Genomic DNA, 18,413 nt, shown 5'->3' on the forward strand with positions numbered 1-18,413 from the left:
AGACATAGGACTTGCAAAACAATTTAATCCAAAGCCCGTTGCAAAATCCGAGACTCAGCAGCTATTCGGAAAATAATAAAGGAATGAGTCTGGGTGATTTGAATCGCCCGTTTGGTGTCCTCCATCTGAGCCTTGGGCACTTTCTCGTGTACATATGCTTGACCGTTCATCCGCAAGCCCTGTCTTCATAAACCTGCTCCTCTACTTGCATTTGCTCTATGACACCGAGATATACGTGCAGTCTTCATCCCACCCCTTCCTCAGACATATTGAGGATTCTCTGGCCACTCCGCAATGAGCTACTCAATACCTGTTGAAAAGGGGGGTGAAGCCACCGATAACAGTACAGCTGGAAATTTGAAGCCGCGCAAGGCTGCAAAGCCCAGATTATGGGAAAGAATTCTGCCCAACATCCCCTTGGTCATAATGATGGTCAAGTAAGTTCCAACTCGGATGCGTGGAGATTGAGCAGGCTAACAGACAATTCTTGGCTGCAAAGAGGCTCGCTGCCGATGACTATCTCGCTCGCTATCTACCAATCCGACCACATCGCCAAGCGCTTTACCACAGTCGGATATATTATGGCCATGATTGCTTTCTTCAGCATGGCTATGCTCCCGCGCGCCAAGTATCTCGAAGGGCTTGTCTTGAACATCTTAGCCACTTGCCTTGGATCCGCCCTGTCTCTCCTTACCATGTATTGCGGAATTAAAGCTCGCCAGCACACAACCACGTCGGATTCAACAGCCTCCTACAACTCCACACAAGCGGCAGTTTGTGCGCTTTGGTTCTTTTGCACGCAATGGGCTGCAGGAACCCTACGGGCCAAAGTTCCACTCCTTCAGAATTGTGTTTACATGTTCAGCGTCATGACGATGATCACCATGACCTACGCCCCTCGCTTCCATACCATGGACCAAGCTATCTCTTTGGTCGTGGAGTTACTCGAGATATTCTTCATTGCATTTGGAATCGCGACTGCAGTCTCCTTGCTCATCTTTCCAATGACGACCTGAATGGTCTTGTTCAGGAAGCAGATTGCCTACTTTGCAGCCCTACAGGATTTCATAGCGAGGCAATCCACGTACTATCGAGCCTTAGGAATAATTGAGCAGCCAGTCAATGGGCAGCTGAGGGGGAAGAACGATGCCGGCAAAGAAAGACCGTTCCCCGAGCGAGAAGCTCTGTACGAGAGCCTCAACCAACTGATCGCTCTTCATATGGAATTATATACCGACACGATCAGCGCTAAGCGAGAGGTGGCCTATGGCAAGTTAAATGCCGACGACCTACACCAACTTTTTCGAGCCTTTCGAGCGATTCGCACCCCAATGGCTGGTATAAAAACTATCATTCAGTTATTTGATGGGGTTGATTTCGAAAGGCCAATCGTCCAGGGAGAAAGAGGAAGAAGCGACCCGACGGTAGACCAGCAGCGTGAATTGCGACAGTTCTGGAACCATGTCATGTCGAAAATGCATGAACCATTCACAGAGATTGCCCAGGTCATCGATGAAGGACTGCAGCACGCGGTAACCGTCCTCGAATACATGCCGAACCAGAACAGAACCCCCGACGTTGAGTGCCAGAAGCCCGGTTCTCCTAATTTCGCAGACTACATGAGTCGGAAGATTCGGGCGTTCCGAGGTCGTCAAAGTGAGCTTCTCAGTACATGGACTGAAGGGAACGAGGGGGCATCCAGCGCATGGGACCCCAAGCATATATACATCTTCCTTCAAGCCGGGAACCTCATGTACGGTATTGCCGTGGCGGTCCACGAGCTTGTTCTTTTCGCGGATTCGAAGACGAAAGACGGTACAATGCAGAGAAGGCGATGGGTGTTTCCCCGCCGCCATCATTTCACAACGCACTTACAACACCTTACAAACAAACAATCAGATATTCACTCCAGTCAGGTTGCAGACCTCATCGAGAGTGGGCTTCAGGGGAGGAAAACCGCCCAGATCAAGACACATCACCACCATCATTCCCCCCCTCGCAACGCATGGGAGCGCTATACTGACCATCTACGAGCGGTATCCCGGCTGCTCAGTTCTGAAGAATCTGCCTTTGGGCTTCGAATGGCCCTCGCGGCGTTTACCGTGGGAATCCTGGCATACCTGGAGAAGACCTGGACCTTCTACTACCAGCAGAGGCTCATTTGGCCCTTGATAGTAATCCTGGTCGCCATGAGTGTCGCCTCCGGAGAAAGTACCTTCAAGCTTGCAGCCCAAGTCATGGGCGCGACCGCAGCAATGGTGATATGCTATCTCTGCTGGTATATCGTTGACGGCAAACCCGCGTAAGTCACCCTTTTCCCCCTTCGTTCAACACACAATTTGAGAGCTAACCTCCCATGACAGAGGAGTTCTAACTCTTACCTGGCTTGCGTTCTTCGGTCTATCGTACGGATTCCTCAAGGTTCCCAAATTCTTCGCCGTCTGGCTCTGCACCCTGGTCCCGATCGTCGCCATCATCGGCATTGCCCTGCAGTCGCAGAAGCTGGGGCATACAACTGTAGTCGGGATGGGCCAAGAAGACTACCCGCTTTACCTGAGCGCCCCGTACCGGCTTCTCAGCGTTCTTGCGGCTCTTTCATCGCGTACGTGTGGACAGTGTTTCCCTACCCCATCACGGACCGCGGGCTCCTGGGTGACAAGCTCGGAGATATGCTTTCCCTGCTTGCACAATTCCAGGATTGTGGGCATTCTATTGCAAGCCTCAAGCTGAGGGGGCCAGTGAAAGACGATGACATGATGGCACTGGATTTCTCTCCTAGCCCCGGTGGAGGAGGTGCGGGAAGACTCGCCGGCACGCAGGAGCAACTATTCCAGCGTATCATGACATTGGTCACCCCGTTAAGAATGCATGCGCTTTTCCAGAAATTTAATATACCGATTGGAGGGCGGTACCCCGTACGAAATTATATGTCTATCATGCAAGAAGCACTGAGGTGAGTCGAAAACATTTTTTCCTTGTTCGCGTTCCTTTCCTCCCTGTCTGTTCGCCTTTTAAGTCCCCTGATCGCTGTTGGTAATGCTAACTGCAGCCCATTTCTTTTCCCAAAAGTATAATGAACTATATCAACCTCCTTATTCACTCCTCACAGTCGTGGCCTTTGCTCTCTCACTCTTCCACCTTCACATCATCAATGGTCCTCGAATCCGTGTCCACTCATTCCCACCAAATGACATCCGCCCTATTACTCCTCTCCGCCTGCATCAAACATGGTACTCCATTACCGCCGTACTTCCAAGCGCCGACCACAGTCGACTTCTCTCCTCTATGGCAAGAGCTACGTGCTGATTCCCTGCCACCGTCCGCCCTGACCGGAGATAAAGAGGCGGTGCAGCGCGCTTGGGCCATGATGCAGATGGTCACCGACATATCCAACGTGGCGTTAATGAGGATCATAAAGCATGCTCGAGATTTGGTCGGCGAGGTGAACTTTGACATGGAGGGGAGATGAAATCCTACCGGCTTCGATAAGTGGGGTTGAAATGATAGGACACAAAGAATATGTATGATCATTTGCCGGGTGCTGGAAACACAAGCTTTGAGAATGGAATATAGGTTGCGTTAGGGTCTTAGATGCTGTTATTGGGGCGTCCTCGGAGCCATAATGACCCTTCCCAGCGCCAGAACAAGGACTCGGTCCGCCTTGGGAATAGCCAAGGACTTGGATAAATTCTATCCGATCAAGAGGCTGGCCTTTGGACCCTGAAAACCAGGAGTGCTCTGCTTGAAGATTAATATATACTAACTACTAGGATTGGGGACAGTGTTTGTGATCTAGTCTAAAAGTAATTAGATGAATAGGAAGATAATTTTAGTAGTGTAATATAAAGGAATTGAATTCAGGATATCAAATAACGAACTATAACATCTTCTTGGAATGGCGCAGTAATAGCGAAACTATGAATGTGATACAGATACCGTCGTTGAATTACTGTTCGATATAACGGGAAGGCTAATCCAGTTATCGTAGTTGGGCCCGAAGTGGACATGGTTGTTGCCTTTGAAAACGCTTTCCGGCCTGTTCAATGGCTGTTCGGTATTATGTGTCATGATGATTTGAGTGCGTTGTCGCTAGCTTACCTGTCACTGGAATCATCGTGCTGGAAAATACCGCTACCAGCCAGTTCAGAGGCCATTCCCATCCTCCACCAATTAAGTTATATATGCTACAATGCCCTTCTGGGTCGAGAGTACGTCCACCGTTCTCCGTTCACCCACTCTCTGTTGCACATGTGTCTGTCTTCCAATTCTCTGAGCTTCCCGTGTTTGGCAAAGACAGTTTTCGAAAAGTAGTATTAGTCAGCGCATTCTTCAACCCTTCGAAAAGCACCCTGCCGGAGGATTTAGCGGACACTTTGACCTAGATAATTGGGGGAATAGCGTAAATGTACTCTAAGCAGGCTTTTATTATAATGCACATGTGGTATACTACCGGTTGGGTAGGAGCATCCGCTTTGAAATTGCTGGTGGCGTAGTTGAGAGTGCCATCACAGTTGGAAGATCCGCAGTAAAACAATGGAGATACGATCAGCGCCCCCCTTTGTAACTCGTTGTGATATAAACAACTTCTTCATCTGCAGCGCCGCGAATAACGATGCATCTATTGACTCATCGGCAAGATAGACTACGAGGGGCAGGAACCGGTGCAATGCTCGGCATAACTCATTCCTATTGGCATGACACGCCCGGTCTAGGCGCAGTTTGGTGAACACGTCCGACATCATGCTTGACTAGCCGGAGTTGGAGTGCTTTTTCAAACCGCAGGACTTGGACCTCTCCAGTCTTGACGGAGATTCACAACACCTTGTGCGTAGTCCGAGGGACACGTGTCATCCCTATCACTTATTTTTCTTTCGACGCATATGACGGGATTTTTCAAACTACATCTTTCAGATTGAGTGTAAAATATCTTTGAGTGTATCAATTGACCAATATGCGAAGGAACATATTATTTCACCTGGACAATGTACCATTTCCTGCCTCATGTACCAACTTTGCCCTGCAAGCTATTTACCTGTCAGACAAAGTACGTACACTAAAGCTCGCCCAAGTTCATCGAGATCGAGTCAGAGCGAACACTTGAAGGGTATCCACTTTTAAAGATTAGCCTGTTTCCATAGATGCCTGTCGAGAAGCTGCCCACTGTAAGTAGTATATCGCGATGTGTCATGGTCTGATGAACTGGATTTCCTCCCCCCCCCGAATAGCCTCAGCTTCCAAGGTTCCCTAATTTTAGGGCACCTGGTCAGAAATCTCAAATTACAGAAGAAGATCCGAGTTGGAAAGTGAAATCCACCTTAGTCCTCACATGGATGTGTAGTGAAAATATGACATTTTCCGAGTAAAACCGAATGTAATGCATCTGTATCAGGGGAATAGAAATGCGTAGCATCCTCCATGAAATACCAAATATTCTTAACATACAAACATCGGAAGTGGAGATCAACTTTACTAGTGGTATCATGTTCATTCAACATCATCTTAATTATCTGAGTCTTGATTCGAAGGTTTGCACATCATCTGGTATTTACCAGTGCACATCTGAACTTGAAGCCTGGAGTACGGTACAAGGAATTTGACAGTCACGACTCTGTTTTATTACGAAATCTTTTCTGAGGAATTCATAATTACTCACATGGAAGTCTGTAATAAATGTTGGTGATAAGTTGAAGGGCTTAAATAACGTAACTCTATTGGGTCCACGTGGGGACATTTTCGCTTCATTGTTGGAAAACTTCCCTTTAGAGCGCAAAGTCAAATGCAAATTTTGTCTCGTACTCGTGAGATTTTCTCTAGTAGGGTTGATCGACATTCAATCGATATAGTACCATGGATCCACCCGTGGCCCGTAGGAATTGTACGGATAAATTTTTATACCTCCAGATCTGGACTACCGGTATGCATCGGACTGTAGGAAATGAAAACGAGTCCTTACCTACCTACTATTGTAGAGTGGATGGATTTCGTAAAAGGCCTGACTATCGTTGAATATTTCACGGCTGTGTTCAATAAGAACACTCTAACATCGCACAATAGAAGTAAATGAGAAGGAACAGGACCCAGAGATTATGGATGATGTATTCGTCTCTGCAGTCATTGATCCTTGTTAAGGGTCAATCTATACCATCCTTCTCGCAGTGGCTATCATTGGTGTCTGTGCTATCGTAGCAAGGCGATGGAGTGGATTATGGTGAAGGGTGCTATCGGGCTTGCTACAAAAGTCCCTTCAGTTGAGTGGCTCTATATCCCCCGCTTCCTCTTTTTGCGTAGACGGACTATAGCAAGGGGAGAAATGCTTGAGCAAAAGGCTGGCAGTGGTCAGGCATTATTGATCGTCTAGATGCTTTACTAGTTGACGTTCTGTAAAGGGATAAATTAGAACACCATGGCTTCCATCCTTCCAAATCATTAACAACTTTGGAAGCCCTCAAGGACTGGAGTGTTACATGGGATACAAACAATTCCAGCCCGTATTGCCCCACATAATCATCAAAGTCGATCAATCCCACCTACTCTAAATTACATTGGTGATAACCTTCAATATTAGTGATCTCAAGCCCAGGAGTGATTGTATTTGCACATTTCTCCAAAACAAAGTCAACGACTCGCAAATTCTTCGAATAGCTGAAAGGCAGACTCTGTCTTTGCCGCAGTACCATTTCGTGACGTAGATTTGATCTACTTCACCAGATGCTAGCACAATATCGCTCCCTCATGGTATGCAAGCGTTGCCGCGCATGCCGTCTCCTTCCATGGCCTCAGGCTACAAGATAAGAAGACAATCTAATCAGATATGATCTGTTTCTATAATTACCTCTGCGCGTCACCGCGCGTCGAATAATTGGTCTGTCAAGTAAAGTGGATTTTCGCGATTCTTTCGACTTCTCGGAGGATTGGGGGAGCTGATTGGGTACCCCAAATGGGTAGGGTAGGTGGCAGAATGTTGATAAAGTTACTAGTGAATGGTACGGTAAGATGTGAGTCATGAGGAAGGGGGTGATGCGTGAATGACCTAGTTGGTATGGCTGACATCACATAGTGTCTACGTGACATCTTTGTGCTATTTTGACTGAGTACACCTTCCATATCTACACAGACTGTGGCCCCAAGCCGGTCAACATAGTTTCAGTTTTATCAAGGCCTCCGGAGATTTCCAACCCTTTAGCATGGAACGCGCGATCCTCCTCATCGATACCGTGCACGATGGTAAGATACTGCTTAAAGTCTCTCGTCATGTTGCACACTTGCTCAAAGTCTCGCTGGTCTAAGGTCGGTCCGTCGTCTTTGGACTTGTCCGGTTTCTGGGAGAAGCGGTATTCGGCGAGAGCAACGGCCGTTTGAAAGGCTATACAAAATAAGGTGAAGCGATTATGTTAGGCATTTCTTGTCCGTGGTAAAAGATCTGGCGGGTGACATACCATTACGGATTTCTCGTCCATTCCATTGCATTTTGCTAATCACTTCATCCTCTAAGACATAAGATTTTGCACGCCGAGTCACAACGAAATCATGGCGCTCGTCGGTCAACTTGTCGAAAAATTGTTCCCAGATTGTTCTCCGGTTTTCTTCGCTCAGATTGTCGTACCGAATGACAACGTGAATTCGGGAGATGAAGGCGTCGTCGAAATGGCCGACCCGGTTAGTCGTCAGGAATAAGATCCCTCGGTAGTATTCGATACATCGAAGGAACACTGATAGAAGAAAGGAGTTAGAGTGGCTTTTTGAGAACTTAGTGATTGGACCTACCGGATACCAGGCTATTGCGCTTAAGATCTGTAATCTGTCGCCTCTCTAGATAAACATCCGCCTCGTCGATGAGCATAACCGCGCCCCATTGTTCGGCTAGTCTGAACCATTTAGACAGCTGTTTCTCCATTACGACTTCGTCCGTACCGATGTCTCCAACGGTCAGCGATAACAATGCCCGTCCGGTGTATTCGGCTATACATTCTGGGTTGGGTCAGTGGTGGAGCGGCGTCTTGTATTCAACGTGTTTCCGACTTACCGGCAGTCTGCAACAGTTAATGGAACTCCAGCCATACAGGAGGTGAATACAACTTACAAAGGTTTTCCCAACACCCGGACTACCATGAAGGAGGAATATCTGCCCTTCGCCTTTGTTCTCAATGAAGTCGGCTCCCCACGATTTACTGCGCTTGTCCGGCGTGGGATCTGTGTATTTCTGCACAAGAGCTCGAATCATTTCCTTTCTCGCTTCGGGCATAACCAGACTATCAATGGCCCTTCTGTTCACTTTCGGCTCCTGGCAATATGCCACATTGAGTTCCTCTGCGCCTGTTAGCTATTCGTTGAGAGAGGTAGGTTCGACATGGTAGCACTGACCCCATGTCCTGGACTTCAGGACAAGCCCATAAAGCACCCGACTGCAGAGTAAATAGCGATGACGAGCACCTTCCGGGGACTGAGGAAGCTCAAGATCTTTATCCGCTCTCGGGTCCAGAAGATCATAAGCGGCCCACCGGAAGTCAGGCAACGGGTGAGGTTTCCAGCCACGACATTCTTCGCAGAGGCACTTGGCTAGTCCATCGCCCATGTCCTCGACTTCGCAGATATCTGGAGCTGTGTACTCGTGCTGTGCGAAATATGAAGCTGAGTCGACATAGACGCGACCTTGGTACTACCACGATATGTCAGTGTAGCTCATGCGAGTGATCAGCGCATGCTTACCTGTCGCTTAGATGGACCCAGGAACTCGCCCGAGTAGAACACCTGCTTTCCCTGAAGAAGCTCATACCATTTTTGTCCAAGATCCTCTAAGTGCTTTCGAGTCCTTCCGTTGTCCTGCCTGTCGATAAAGTGGCCTGGGAAGATCTTGAGCGAGGTGACTTGTCGTTCGCCATCAAAGTGTGCGATAGTCACGGTTCTAGAGCGCCTCCCGACAAATGTCCCATTGAAATCAAGATTCCACAACTGGATGATATAGGGATGAGTAAACTTTCGACTAGTGGATGAGAGCAGGGTTCTGTCAACCTGCATATATTGGACCACGTAGGCTGACAGTTGACCCCCTGACTCCATATAGACAGTTTCTCCGGGTTTGAAGAGTAACCATAACATTGGGAATGTGCAACGGTTCCGAGAATGCCGCGCAAGTTCATCGCTGAGACGATCCTTATAAAATGAGTCTTTCACAAAATGAAGCAGAAGGCCTAGCTGATCAAATGTTTCCTTGTCGCATATTGGGAGGACAGACTCATGATCTGCGGCATCTGGCTGTGAAGAACCAACATCATCTTCGCGATATGTCGCTCGGTAAGCTTCAAGCTCGCTAAGATGATGGCCAATTAATGTGAATGGCGCATTGAGCTGGATATATTCCCCTCCCAGTCTTTCAGCTGGGTAGTAAGTTACCACGTGAGCGAGGGCATTGAGGAGCGACTTGGAAAAGATAGTTATGCGGGTGGAATGGACCCCAACGTCGATTATCGGGTTCGTTATGATACCATTTTGTAGTAGGCCCTCGGTTTCATGTGCGTACCTGTGGGGATCCGATGGTACAGACGTTTCCAGAACGGTGGTGACATTGAAGATGACGACCTGCTTCACTTCGGCATTTTTCCGAATTACAGAGCTGTCGAAGGGCCCTGCCCATGGCACTGTGGTGATAATGTTATTCCCGCTATCTCGATACTCCAGGCAATAGGTGACAATGGAGGAAGGCTTGGTCTTGGGGTCCCCGTGTACCTCAGGCGCGGGAGCCGATTGCTCAGCTTCCCCATTCATAGGCAAAGGTGGTCCTGCCTCGTTATTGAACCGCTGACTGCTGTATTCTTGCGGATTCTCGAATTCTTGCTGAGGCCACGCGGGCTGCGTCCACATAGCCATCAAATTCTGACTGCACTTGGGGCATTCACCAAGCCCAAAATCTAGGAGGGTCGCATGGGATCGTCCATTCTCTGGGCAGTATAAAGTTGCCCAAGATACCTGATTATCTTCACACTGATCCCTGTCTTGTTCACTGGAAACACCTCCCTCCCCGCCGGTTTGTGTCACTGGTTCCCCTGAGGCACCTTCCTCGAAATCGGAATTTGGCGAGTGATCTGCCCCGCTACTTTGGGGTGTCTTGACATCCGACACGGTGGAGTTTGGATCTGCGCCGACATTTATGCTTATGTCGGTAGGTGGGGTTGAGACCGAAGAAGTGCCCAAGGATATGACACTCACCTCTCCTGCGGCGCTGTCGTTCATGGTTTTGTATGCTTGCTCGTGAAGCCGGGCGTGAGAACGAGTATCAACTTGTTGATTCCGAAGAAACATACTTTGGCGGTCATCATAGACAGGCTTGAGGCTTCATATATACACTCAGCCTATAAAACCTCGCTTAAGCTTATTGCGCTGCTTATCTGCAGATTTCACCGTATTGTGGAGGCTGGGAGGGTTAGCATCCCCCTTAGCGCTTCATCCTCAGGGCTCAGCGATTATAGAGCCCGTGTCCGGTTGCCATACCACTCATGCCAATACGAGTGTTCCCTGTTTTCCTTGGCCTTGGCGGCTGGCTCTCAGACGGCCACGGACGAGGCTGGTTGGGGGCGTAAAAGACATGGGATATCTCTCAGTGCCCAATGCCCAAGCCCTCTCCGCCCCACTAACGAATCCATCACCAACTCGTCTCTTATATGAAACACGCCACTTACAAATAGACTCCGACAACCCTTGACCTTTCGTGCCTTTAGGTCCACGGGAAAGCAATGACACAACCACCGATATCCTCTCTGATCCGACGATATAGTATGAAAGCAGAGCACGAGACGCCTCACAATCCGCTCACTCAGGCTCTAAGCTCTACGATCAAACACCAAGATGAATTAGAAAGGCAGTCCCAGCGCCAGGCCGAAGAATGGACCAAATGGCTCAAGTTCGGGGAAGCTACAGAGTGAGGCAGATCATCTACTCTGGCAAGCATTTGTAAAGCGGTGTCATGCTAAGTCTTGATCATTTACCAGCGACGCGGGTTTGAAGCGGTTAGATGACGGTCGCAGGAGCATTGTGGAGATTTGGCAGCGATTTAGGGAGCATCATCATGAACTTCCAGCAGTGGGCGCCGGCCAGCTCGTCCCAGAGGTACCGAATATTACAACGTTGAGAAACATCGTCCAAGACGCCCAAGTGGAATGGCAAGCTAAAAGAAGTAAAGGATTGGGAAAGATCAAAAGTTACGTTGCAGACTTTTTGGAGATGATGGACGATCATTCTTACCTGTTCAAATTCATTCCGACCGGAGATAAATACATCAGCCTCATCACGGGTGTCGTATCGTCGGTTGTTAAGGTATGCATGCAGATCCGAAGAATACGAACTAGCCATGAGCTCAAAACTTCTTCGAGTACTTAGATATGTGCCAATTATAAGCGAATTGCTGAAGGGTTCTTTTCCGCCTTGGTTGACCTCAGCAGTGATGTGAGGCTGGTCCAAAAGAAGACAGATATCTGGGACAGCCCGGACATGAGGACGCTCGTGGTTGACTACTACGTGATGGTCTTCGAATTTCTCTGCAACGCAATGTCATGGTTCAGTCGACCACGTCATCGATATCGGACGATCCTGGATAGGAGTTCCTATGATCACGAAGTCAGGGACTTGGTCGATCGGATGAAATCGGCGGTAGCACGGATCCGCGATGAAGCGGCACATCTCGCAGAGAAGCAGGTCTTGGGAATCAACAGCAAGCTGGGCCAAGTTCTGGTCAATTGACGCCTCTGGTATTGATGTCTCTGGCAAATTTCTCTATCTTCACGTTGTGGGGAGTGGAAGTCGTGGCGATAGCCGGGATGCGACGCAGGCGAAGCTCCATCACTTCGGTCAGCTTGTAGGATCATGTTCGCTGGAAACTCTGCAGGACATTGAGAAAAATGCAGAATACGGTAGGTTGGCCGATTCAGCCACCCTGGACTGGCAATCTAATCTGTGATCTAGTTCGACAGTCGGTGACGATAGGTGAGAAGCCGGTGAGCCCGAGAGATGTTCAGCCGATAGATGTTCAGATTGCAGAAGTCGAGACATTGAAAGATGAGTCAGACTCTGGTACATTTGTGAGAGTCATTGCGTTTTATTGTGCCTTTCTGATAAATCATTCCAGACGCGGACATGACTTGCACGCGCTACGACATTCAGAAAGCCACGTTGTCATTCGCAGAATACACAGAGGATGGCAGAGAAGAGCTTTCCAATGCGCTCCGGGGAAACCCATCTTCATTGCTTCCACAGGAAGTGTTGGGTGAGATTCAGAACTGGGTGCGGAGCCCCCAATCCAAGATGATCTGGATAGAGGGGGATCCTTTGTCCTCTTATGGTTCCAATCTCTCCTTGGCAGCCATGCAGCTGTGCGCAATTAGCACCAGGGCACATATTCCCTATATCTCGTTCTTCTGTAAGCCAAGGTATGATTTTGCCACGAATTTTTCGAATCAGGAAGCCTCTGTCATCGCGTTGTTGCACACCATCATCGCACAACTTACGCGTCTACTTCCCGCAGACTTCCACGGTGCTCCGATACTCCTGGGGCAGTTTGAACTTCTTGACGGGGCGATAGGGACTGCCTCCACTGCATTGAACATAATCAGAGAGCTCTTGGTGCATGCACCGCCATCAATTATCTGGGTCATTGATGGACTTCATCTGGCAGAGAACAGCAGTACCATTCACATCCTTGACGACTTTGTGGCCATACTGCGTGAGCAGGAGAGGTTCCGGCTTTCCAAGGTATGCTTTACGACTGATGGAAACAGTCATACCTTGTTGCCGGCTATTATGGTGAATGAGCGAGTAGACGCCTCCCGAATGGCTCTAGCAGGACCTAGAAGACACTTGTATGGAGGGGGGGACATCTTTGCCGAGATGAATAGTTGGTGATGTGTGTGATGGCTTGTTCCCATTTTGTATCATGGAGCAAGGAAGTATCATTTATTAAAGATATAATCTTCTCCCTTAGAAAAAAAGTATCATTTTTTAATAAAATAGTCGTAAATTTATTTTTTATCTTCCATTTATCGAGCGTACCCGACACCTTTATTCTAATATTCGGTCGACGATACTATACTCTATATCACCAACCTGAGCTTGCCCTAATTAAAGATGAGGTGAATGGCCTATTGAAGACTTACAAAGGTGTCCTAACAAGGATGCAAGCTACCAGGGGACAATTAGGAGCTTTTCTCGAACTATTTCCTCGACATGGAGTCAAAATTTCATGGCTTGTGTTCATTTAATGACTAAGGTTCAAGACTAGGTGACAAGAAGAGGCAAAGCCTGTCAAACATCACAGCCATACAGTACCTTGCATGTTGAATGCTGCATCAAGAACAAGGAAACATCCATCGGAAGCGTAACTGATAAAAGGGCCTGGTTTTGATGAGCGAACTGCACAATAAAGCATACATCGAGCGCTGCTTACTGCAGAGTTTGTCGCCTACCAACGGGCTGTGGCTACGCCTATACATTATCATTAGCATCTTCACTGCTCGAGAAGGTAGGGGCATTACCCTTCCATAGCCATCACCACCGCCGCCACCACCACCACCATATCTGTCTCCGCCGCCACGACCGTAACCGTCAAGCCATTCCCGCTTAACCTGGTACAATATTAGTATCCTCCCCCCATTATGAGCTGGAAGTAACTCACTTGACCGTAGCGATCACTACCACCACCACCACCGCCATATCTGTCTCCGCTGCCACCACCGTAACCGTCAAGCCATTCCCGCTTTACCTGGTAAAATATTAGTATCCTCCCCCCATTATGAGCTGGAAGTAACTCACTTGACCGTAGCGATCACTACCACCACCGCCACCACCATATCTGTCTCCACTACCACCACCGTAGCCGTCGAGCCATTCCCGCTTGCCGTTCTCTGTCGGAATAGACGCACTTGGTGCCGCCATGGCCAGCCCGATAAGAGCACCTAGCCAGATAATCGAACGCATTTTGTTCTCTTTTTAGCTGGTGGTAGTAGTATGCTTGATGATTGTTGTTGTTGTTGCTGTTGTTGAGATACTAGACTTGCAGCCCGAATTCCAGGTTTGGGCCTACATTATATACTGTAGTCAGGTCTCCCAATATAGCCCGCTTCTATGAGGCATTTACGCTCCTCGCTACTTGGAAGTTACTTGTTGAAACGTCAGTGAACAATGCTTGTCTTCCACATGTCCATGTTTTCATTGGATTTCCTGTCATGTGTCAACGCACTGACCGTCAGACTAAAAGTAATATATTGCAACCATCAGACCAGAGGGTGGTCAGATATGTCCCGACATCATGTACATTGTGAGGCAGCGGGTGGAGGTCCATGCAATATTGAGCTCAGGAAGGAAATTGAGCTGAGGTTGGATGATCGGGGATTGCGCTAGTCAACCATCATGCAGTGTACCATATGTGACTGATTTTGGTTGCCTGTTATGCTTTTTCTGAGGTGAGATACTACAATTCTCCGTATATTGAAGAGAAATATTGAACTAACAGTGAAGATTGAGTAGCCATTACCGTATTAAATCTTGGCCTCATACTCTGCTGTACTGGGTCTAGCCAACCTTATTACAAATTTCTAAGACCCGCCGGTGACGGAACCAGTCGTTACAATTTCCCATATTGCTTTGTCCTGGAGTTTCTACGACCCGCCGGTGAAGGAAACAGTCGTTATAAACTCCTATATTGCTTTTTCCTGGAATGTCAAGTCCCGCCGTTGAAGGAGGCAGTTATTATAATCTCCTATATTGGTTTCTCTTGGCTCCACGTACAGTATGTACAGCTCAACTATCAGCATGAACAAGTGGAATGACACACTGATCAGATGCAGTAGTAAAATTGCAACTGTAATGGAGTGTAGATAATCAGAAAGGTGGCTGCAGATAGATCTCTGGAAATTGTGAAAGAGGTGATCACGCGAACTAAGGGTTGGGAGTAGAGTGCGTACAATGCGAGTATCACAGCAGCGATGATGTGCAACATGGCGCTCATGACCGCTCCATCGGCGATCTACCTTGTGATCTGCGACTGATTTGATATATGTGTCAATAGTGCTTACACTTCAGAGGATAGGCAAGGATTGCCCTTGTGACGCCATCCATTTTCTGATGACCGAGTGAGAGCTGCTAAATACCACTCAATCCTATCATGACATAACCCCTCCCGATGGTGATCTAGTGATGGGATTTATGTGACAGACAACATAAACCGAGTCAAGGAGTATTCACAGCCACTCTAATCACTTATCTCAAGGGCAAACCAAGGCCGTTCTGTTAACGATAGAAACGAAGATGAAAGATGCCGCATACAGCGCAGTTGACGACGGCAGTGACTGCCATGGGAGCAGCAGTCTCGACAAAGACGAAGCCAGACAAGTACTTCTTAGCAAGCCATTTGAGGACCATGTCACCCATTCGAGTCTACGCATGAGCCGAAAATACCTAATATTCGGATTTGTTTGTGTCGTCCTGCTCTTGTTGAATACTGTGATGCTTGTTTTCAACATCTGGACAGCCGTGCCCCATTCCCGCCGAGAAGGCTTCATTGAAAAACCTATAGACTACTGGTGTAGGTGCACCTTCGGTTTCTAATCCACCGCGTGGATTCTGACAGATCATGTAAAGTGCCGGGTTTTGAAAGTGGAATCGTCTACGAGAACCGACAATTCTATAGCGCCCATTCCGATTATGCGGGTGTGGGACCGGAGGTAGATGCCAAATGGTACAACTTGACAAGTTAGATACCAGACGATCCCTCCATGTCCTGTCAGACCTACCAGCTAACACCCTTTGATAGGAGGTGCAATGGGCATCAGTCGCCAGCAGCTGACAGCATTGAATAATCATCCTGATGTTGCAGTACGAATTGAAAATGCTGGCCCTGAGCAAGAGTATATGGCGACCTTTGACGTTCTTCACCAATTACACTGTGTTGTGAGTACCGCGACTATGTGCAGGTTGAACGGTTCAGCTGACTGTGTTACTTCCTGTTCTCAGGATCTCCTGCGAAAAGGAATACACATGGACTACTACAAAGACAGAGATGAGCATTTCGTGAATCAAACAGAAGAGCGTATATTTTTTCACTTGGGTAAGTCTCACCGTCGAATTCTTCCGTTATTCGCGCTCCCAGATCACACAGCTAATTTCTCTCCCAGACCATTGTGTTGATATTCTTCGTCAAACCCTGATGTGCCACGATGACCTCTCCTTAGTGACATATAACTGGGTCAAAGGCCTGGACGTGCCGTACCCAAATTTCAACACATACCATACCTGCAAGAACTGGGACACGTTTCTTGCGTTGAACCAGAAGCTCGATGTTAGTGCTAGGTGGGAAGACGGTAAGGTCGTCGAGGTATACCCGATTCCCCGAAAACCAGAGCATGTCGATGGGATGTGGCCACCTCCCTGAAGGTTTCCTTAATGGAGAAGGGTCATTTTGAAATTAGGGTGGATGCCTCACTCTTGCCTGGGCTTTGATGCTGTGCGCACGATGGACAGAAGAATTGTGTTAATCATGAGGCCTTCATGCAACTCCTACTTTCAAGCTCCTGGCATCGTGCCATCGATTGAAACGCGAGACTATATAGTCAAATTGAATGGGTTTTGTTCCGCTTCCGATTAATTGTACATGGGAAAATCACATTCATTATCCGCGGCAAGAATATTCATAATATGCTCCCGGTCAAGAGCAGTTGGACTACGGCAGGTGAGACAAAGAGAGAATTCAGAAAGGGAAAATAAATTCAGTGATGAGCAGAAAATTGATTACATTGTGATCCATCTCAGTTCGGCTCGGACCCCAAGAATTGACCCTCATTATCATAAAAATCTTTACCTCATCTGTTTACACTCTGTTGTGTGAACATAGAAAGGGAATGAAATCCCACGCCGAATACACTATACAGAAAACAACTTTTTTTTCTAACATCAGTGCCGTTTCCTTGAGCCGAGAATTAGTCAATGCGACCGAACACCATTCATGAATACGGGGACTATATCGACAGGTCAGTATCCCACCCACTCAAATGGGTTGAGAGCAAGCCAGTTCTAGAGAATAATGGGGCAATTCGTGGACCCCATGCGTGATTGTCAAATAAATGCCTGAGACAGAAAACCACCCCTACTCTAAAGCCAAACCCGTAGCAATATCCTTCTTCACCCCCTCAATAGCAATCCCAAGAAGCTTCCTCTCGCTCTCCGATATCTCACCAAACGGCAACGCCTTCGAAGCCCCCATCTTACCAATCTCAACCTTAACAGCAAAGTAGTCCACCTCAAGCTTAGCCGCAATCTCATCCCCACCCGGGACACCCGGAAGATAGACATAGGCCTCCTCAGTAACAGTCTCCCCAGCCATAGCGGCCAGAATGGCCTTAACAAAGCGGAATCCGGCATACGCCATGCACGTCGTAGCGCTTCCAGCGCCCTGCTTGCTTTTCACGATCTCGTCGCCACCGAATTGCACCCCTATTATTCATTCCCATGAAAATCAGCATACACGCACTCTCCCACGGAAGCTAGAACGCCAGGTAGTAACATACTTTTGATAACAGCCGCCAAAGTCTCATCATCAAGATCGACCGGTGGCTGAGCCTGACTATAAAGCGGAAGTATGGTAGCTCCGCTGTGGCCACCGATGACGGGGACCTTGTAAGCCTTGGGGTCGGTGTTCGTGGCGTGCGCCGCGAAGGTAGATGCCCGCACGACGTCCAAGGTAGTGACGCCAAAGAGACGCGTAGGGTCAAACACGCCTGCTCTTTTGAGAGTCTCCGCTGCGACGGGGACGGTGGAGTTGACGGGGTTGGTGACGATGCAGCAGATTGCCTTGGGGCATGTTGCTGCGACTTCGGTGAAGATGGCGCGGATGATGTGGGCGTTTGTCTGAGTGTTAGTTAGAGAGGGTTGTTCTAGTGAGGGCACAGCATTTGGATCTTGGGTCTGGTTATGTGGTTGTTGTTGTCTCACCTTGAAGAGATCTATATGTGAACACCCGTCAGCAGCTGGAAATATATATAGGTAGTAGCAGTAGTAGTAGGGTTTGTCACTTACCATCTCTAGTCATACCCGGCTTCCGGGCAATACCAGCAGTGACAACGATGGTATCAGCACCGGTAAGTGCTTTCTTTAGTCCATCGTCTTGTGGAAGGTAGCCGGTAACCTTGGCTTTGGTGTCGATATGCATCAAATCCGTGGCGATGCCCGGTACATGAACAATATCGTACAGAGCAATCTCATCAAATAAATCACTCTAGGCAAGTTCAGCCAATTTCCCCACATTGAGTCTTACTTCTATTATCCATTATTTGGTCATACTCACTGTCTTGCATAAAAGGCTGAGGGGCGTGCCTATCTGGCCCGCGGCGCCAAGAAGTGCAATTTTCACCATGTTGGGTATTGAATAGGGATTGTAT

The 18,413-nt window shown here is 48.2% G+C and overlaps 6 protein-coding genes across 6 annotated transcripts; 3 read left to right on the forward strand and 3 right to left on the reverse strand.

Annotated features, from left to right (window-relative positions):
* Positions 1-512: 512 nt before the first annotated feature.
* Positions 513-3,469, forward strand: BDQ94DRAFT_185415 (uncharacterized protein; the record flags this gene model as incomplete). The annotated part of the gene is made up of 5 exons (XM_026774875.1): positions 513-983; positions 1,038-2,302; positions 2,364-2,517; positions 2,580-2,953; positions 3,070-3,469. 5 exons carry the CDS (start codon positions 513-515, stop codon positions 3,467-3,469), a joined length of 2,664 nt encoding a protein of 887 aa, XP_026629314.1.
* A 3,398-nt stretch (positions 3,470-6,867) lies between these two features.
* BDQ94DRAFT_185416 (uncharacterized protein) lies at positions 6,868-10,227 on the reverse strand (the record flags this gene model as incomplete). Its single annotated transcript, XM_026774876.1, has 7 exons — positions 6,868-6,973; positions 7,177-7,363; positions 7,437-7,709; positions 7,765-7,968; positions 8,077-8,307; positions 8,362-8,656; positions 8,707-10,227. 7 exons carry the CDS (start codon positions 10,225-10,227, stop codon positions 6,868-6,870), a joined length of 2,817 nt encoding a protein of 938 aa, XP_026629315.1.
* Positions 10,228-10,727: 500 nt separating this feature from the next.
* Positions 10,728-12,888, forward strand: BDQ94DRAFT_167912 (uncharacterized protein; the record flags this gene model as incomplete). Its single annotated transcript, XM_026770931.1, has 6 exons — positions 10,728-10,912; positions 10,983-11,307; positions 11,371-11,619; positions 11,678-11,900; positions 11,953-12,060; positions 12,116-12,888. 6 exons carry the CDS (start codon positions 10,728-10,730, stop codon positions 12,886-12,888), a joined length of 1,863 nt encoding a protein of 620 aa, XP_026629316.1.
* Positions 12,889-13,444: 556 nt separating this feature from the next.
* Positions 13,445-13,959, reverse strand: BDQ94DRAFT_167913 (uncharacterized protein; the record flags this gene model as incomplete). The annotated part of the gene is made up of 4 exons (XM_026770932.1): positions 13,445-13,467; positions 13,535-13,607; positions 13,658-13,744; positions 13,795-13,959. The coding sequence occupies 4 exons, from the start codon at positions 13,957-13,959 to the stop codon at positions 13,445-13,447; spliced, it is 348 nt and encodes a 115-aa protein (XP_026629317.1).
* Positions 13,960-15,288: 1,329 nt separating this feature from the next.
* On the forward strand, positions 15,289-16,411 carry BDQ94DRAFT_167914 (oxidase ustYa family protein; the record flags this gene model as incomplete). Its single annotated transcript, XM_026770933.1, has 5 exons — positions 15,289-15,565; positions 15,622-15,732; positions 15,794-15,930; positions 15,994-16,087; positions 16,155-16,411. The coding sequence occupies 5 exons, from the start codon at positions 15,289-15,291 to the stop codon at positions 16,409-16,411; spliced, it is 876 nt and encodes a 291-aa protein (XP_026629318.1).
* Positions 16,412-17,122: 711 nt separating this feature from the next.
* On the reverse strand, positions 17,123-18,388 carry BDQ94DRAFT_167915 (malate dehydrogenase; the record flags this gene model as incomplete). Its single annotated transcript, XM_026770934.1, has 5 exons — positions 17,123-17,469; positions 17,544-17,883; positions 17,968-17,978; positions 18,052-18,250; positions 18,320-18,388. 5 exons carry the CDS (start codon positions 18,386-18,388, stop codon positions 17,123-17,125), a joined length of 966 nt encoding a protein of 321 aa, XP_026629319.1.
* Between the last annotated feature and the right edge of the window lie 25 nt (positions 18,389-18,413).

This window comes from Aspergillus welwitschiae (assembly GCF_003344945.1).
Source record: "Aspergillus welwitschiae strain CBS 139.54b unplaced genomic scaffold BDQ94scaffold_7, whole genome shotgun sequence".
In the NCBI taxonomy this organism is placed as follows: domain Eukaryota; kingdom Fungi; phylum Ascomycota; class Eurotiomycetes; order Eurotiales; family Aspergillaceae; genus Aspergillus; species Aspergillus welwitschiae.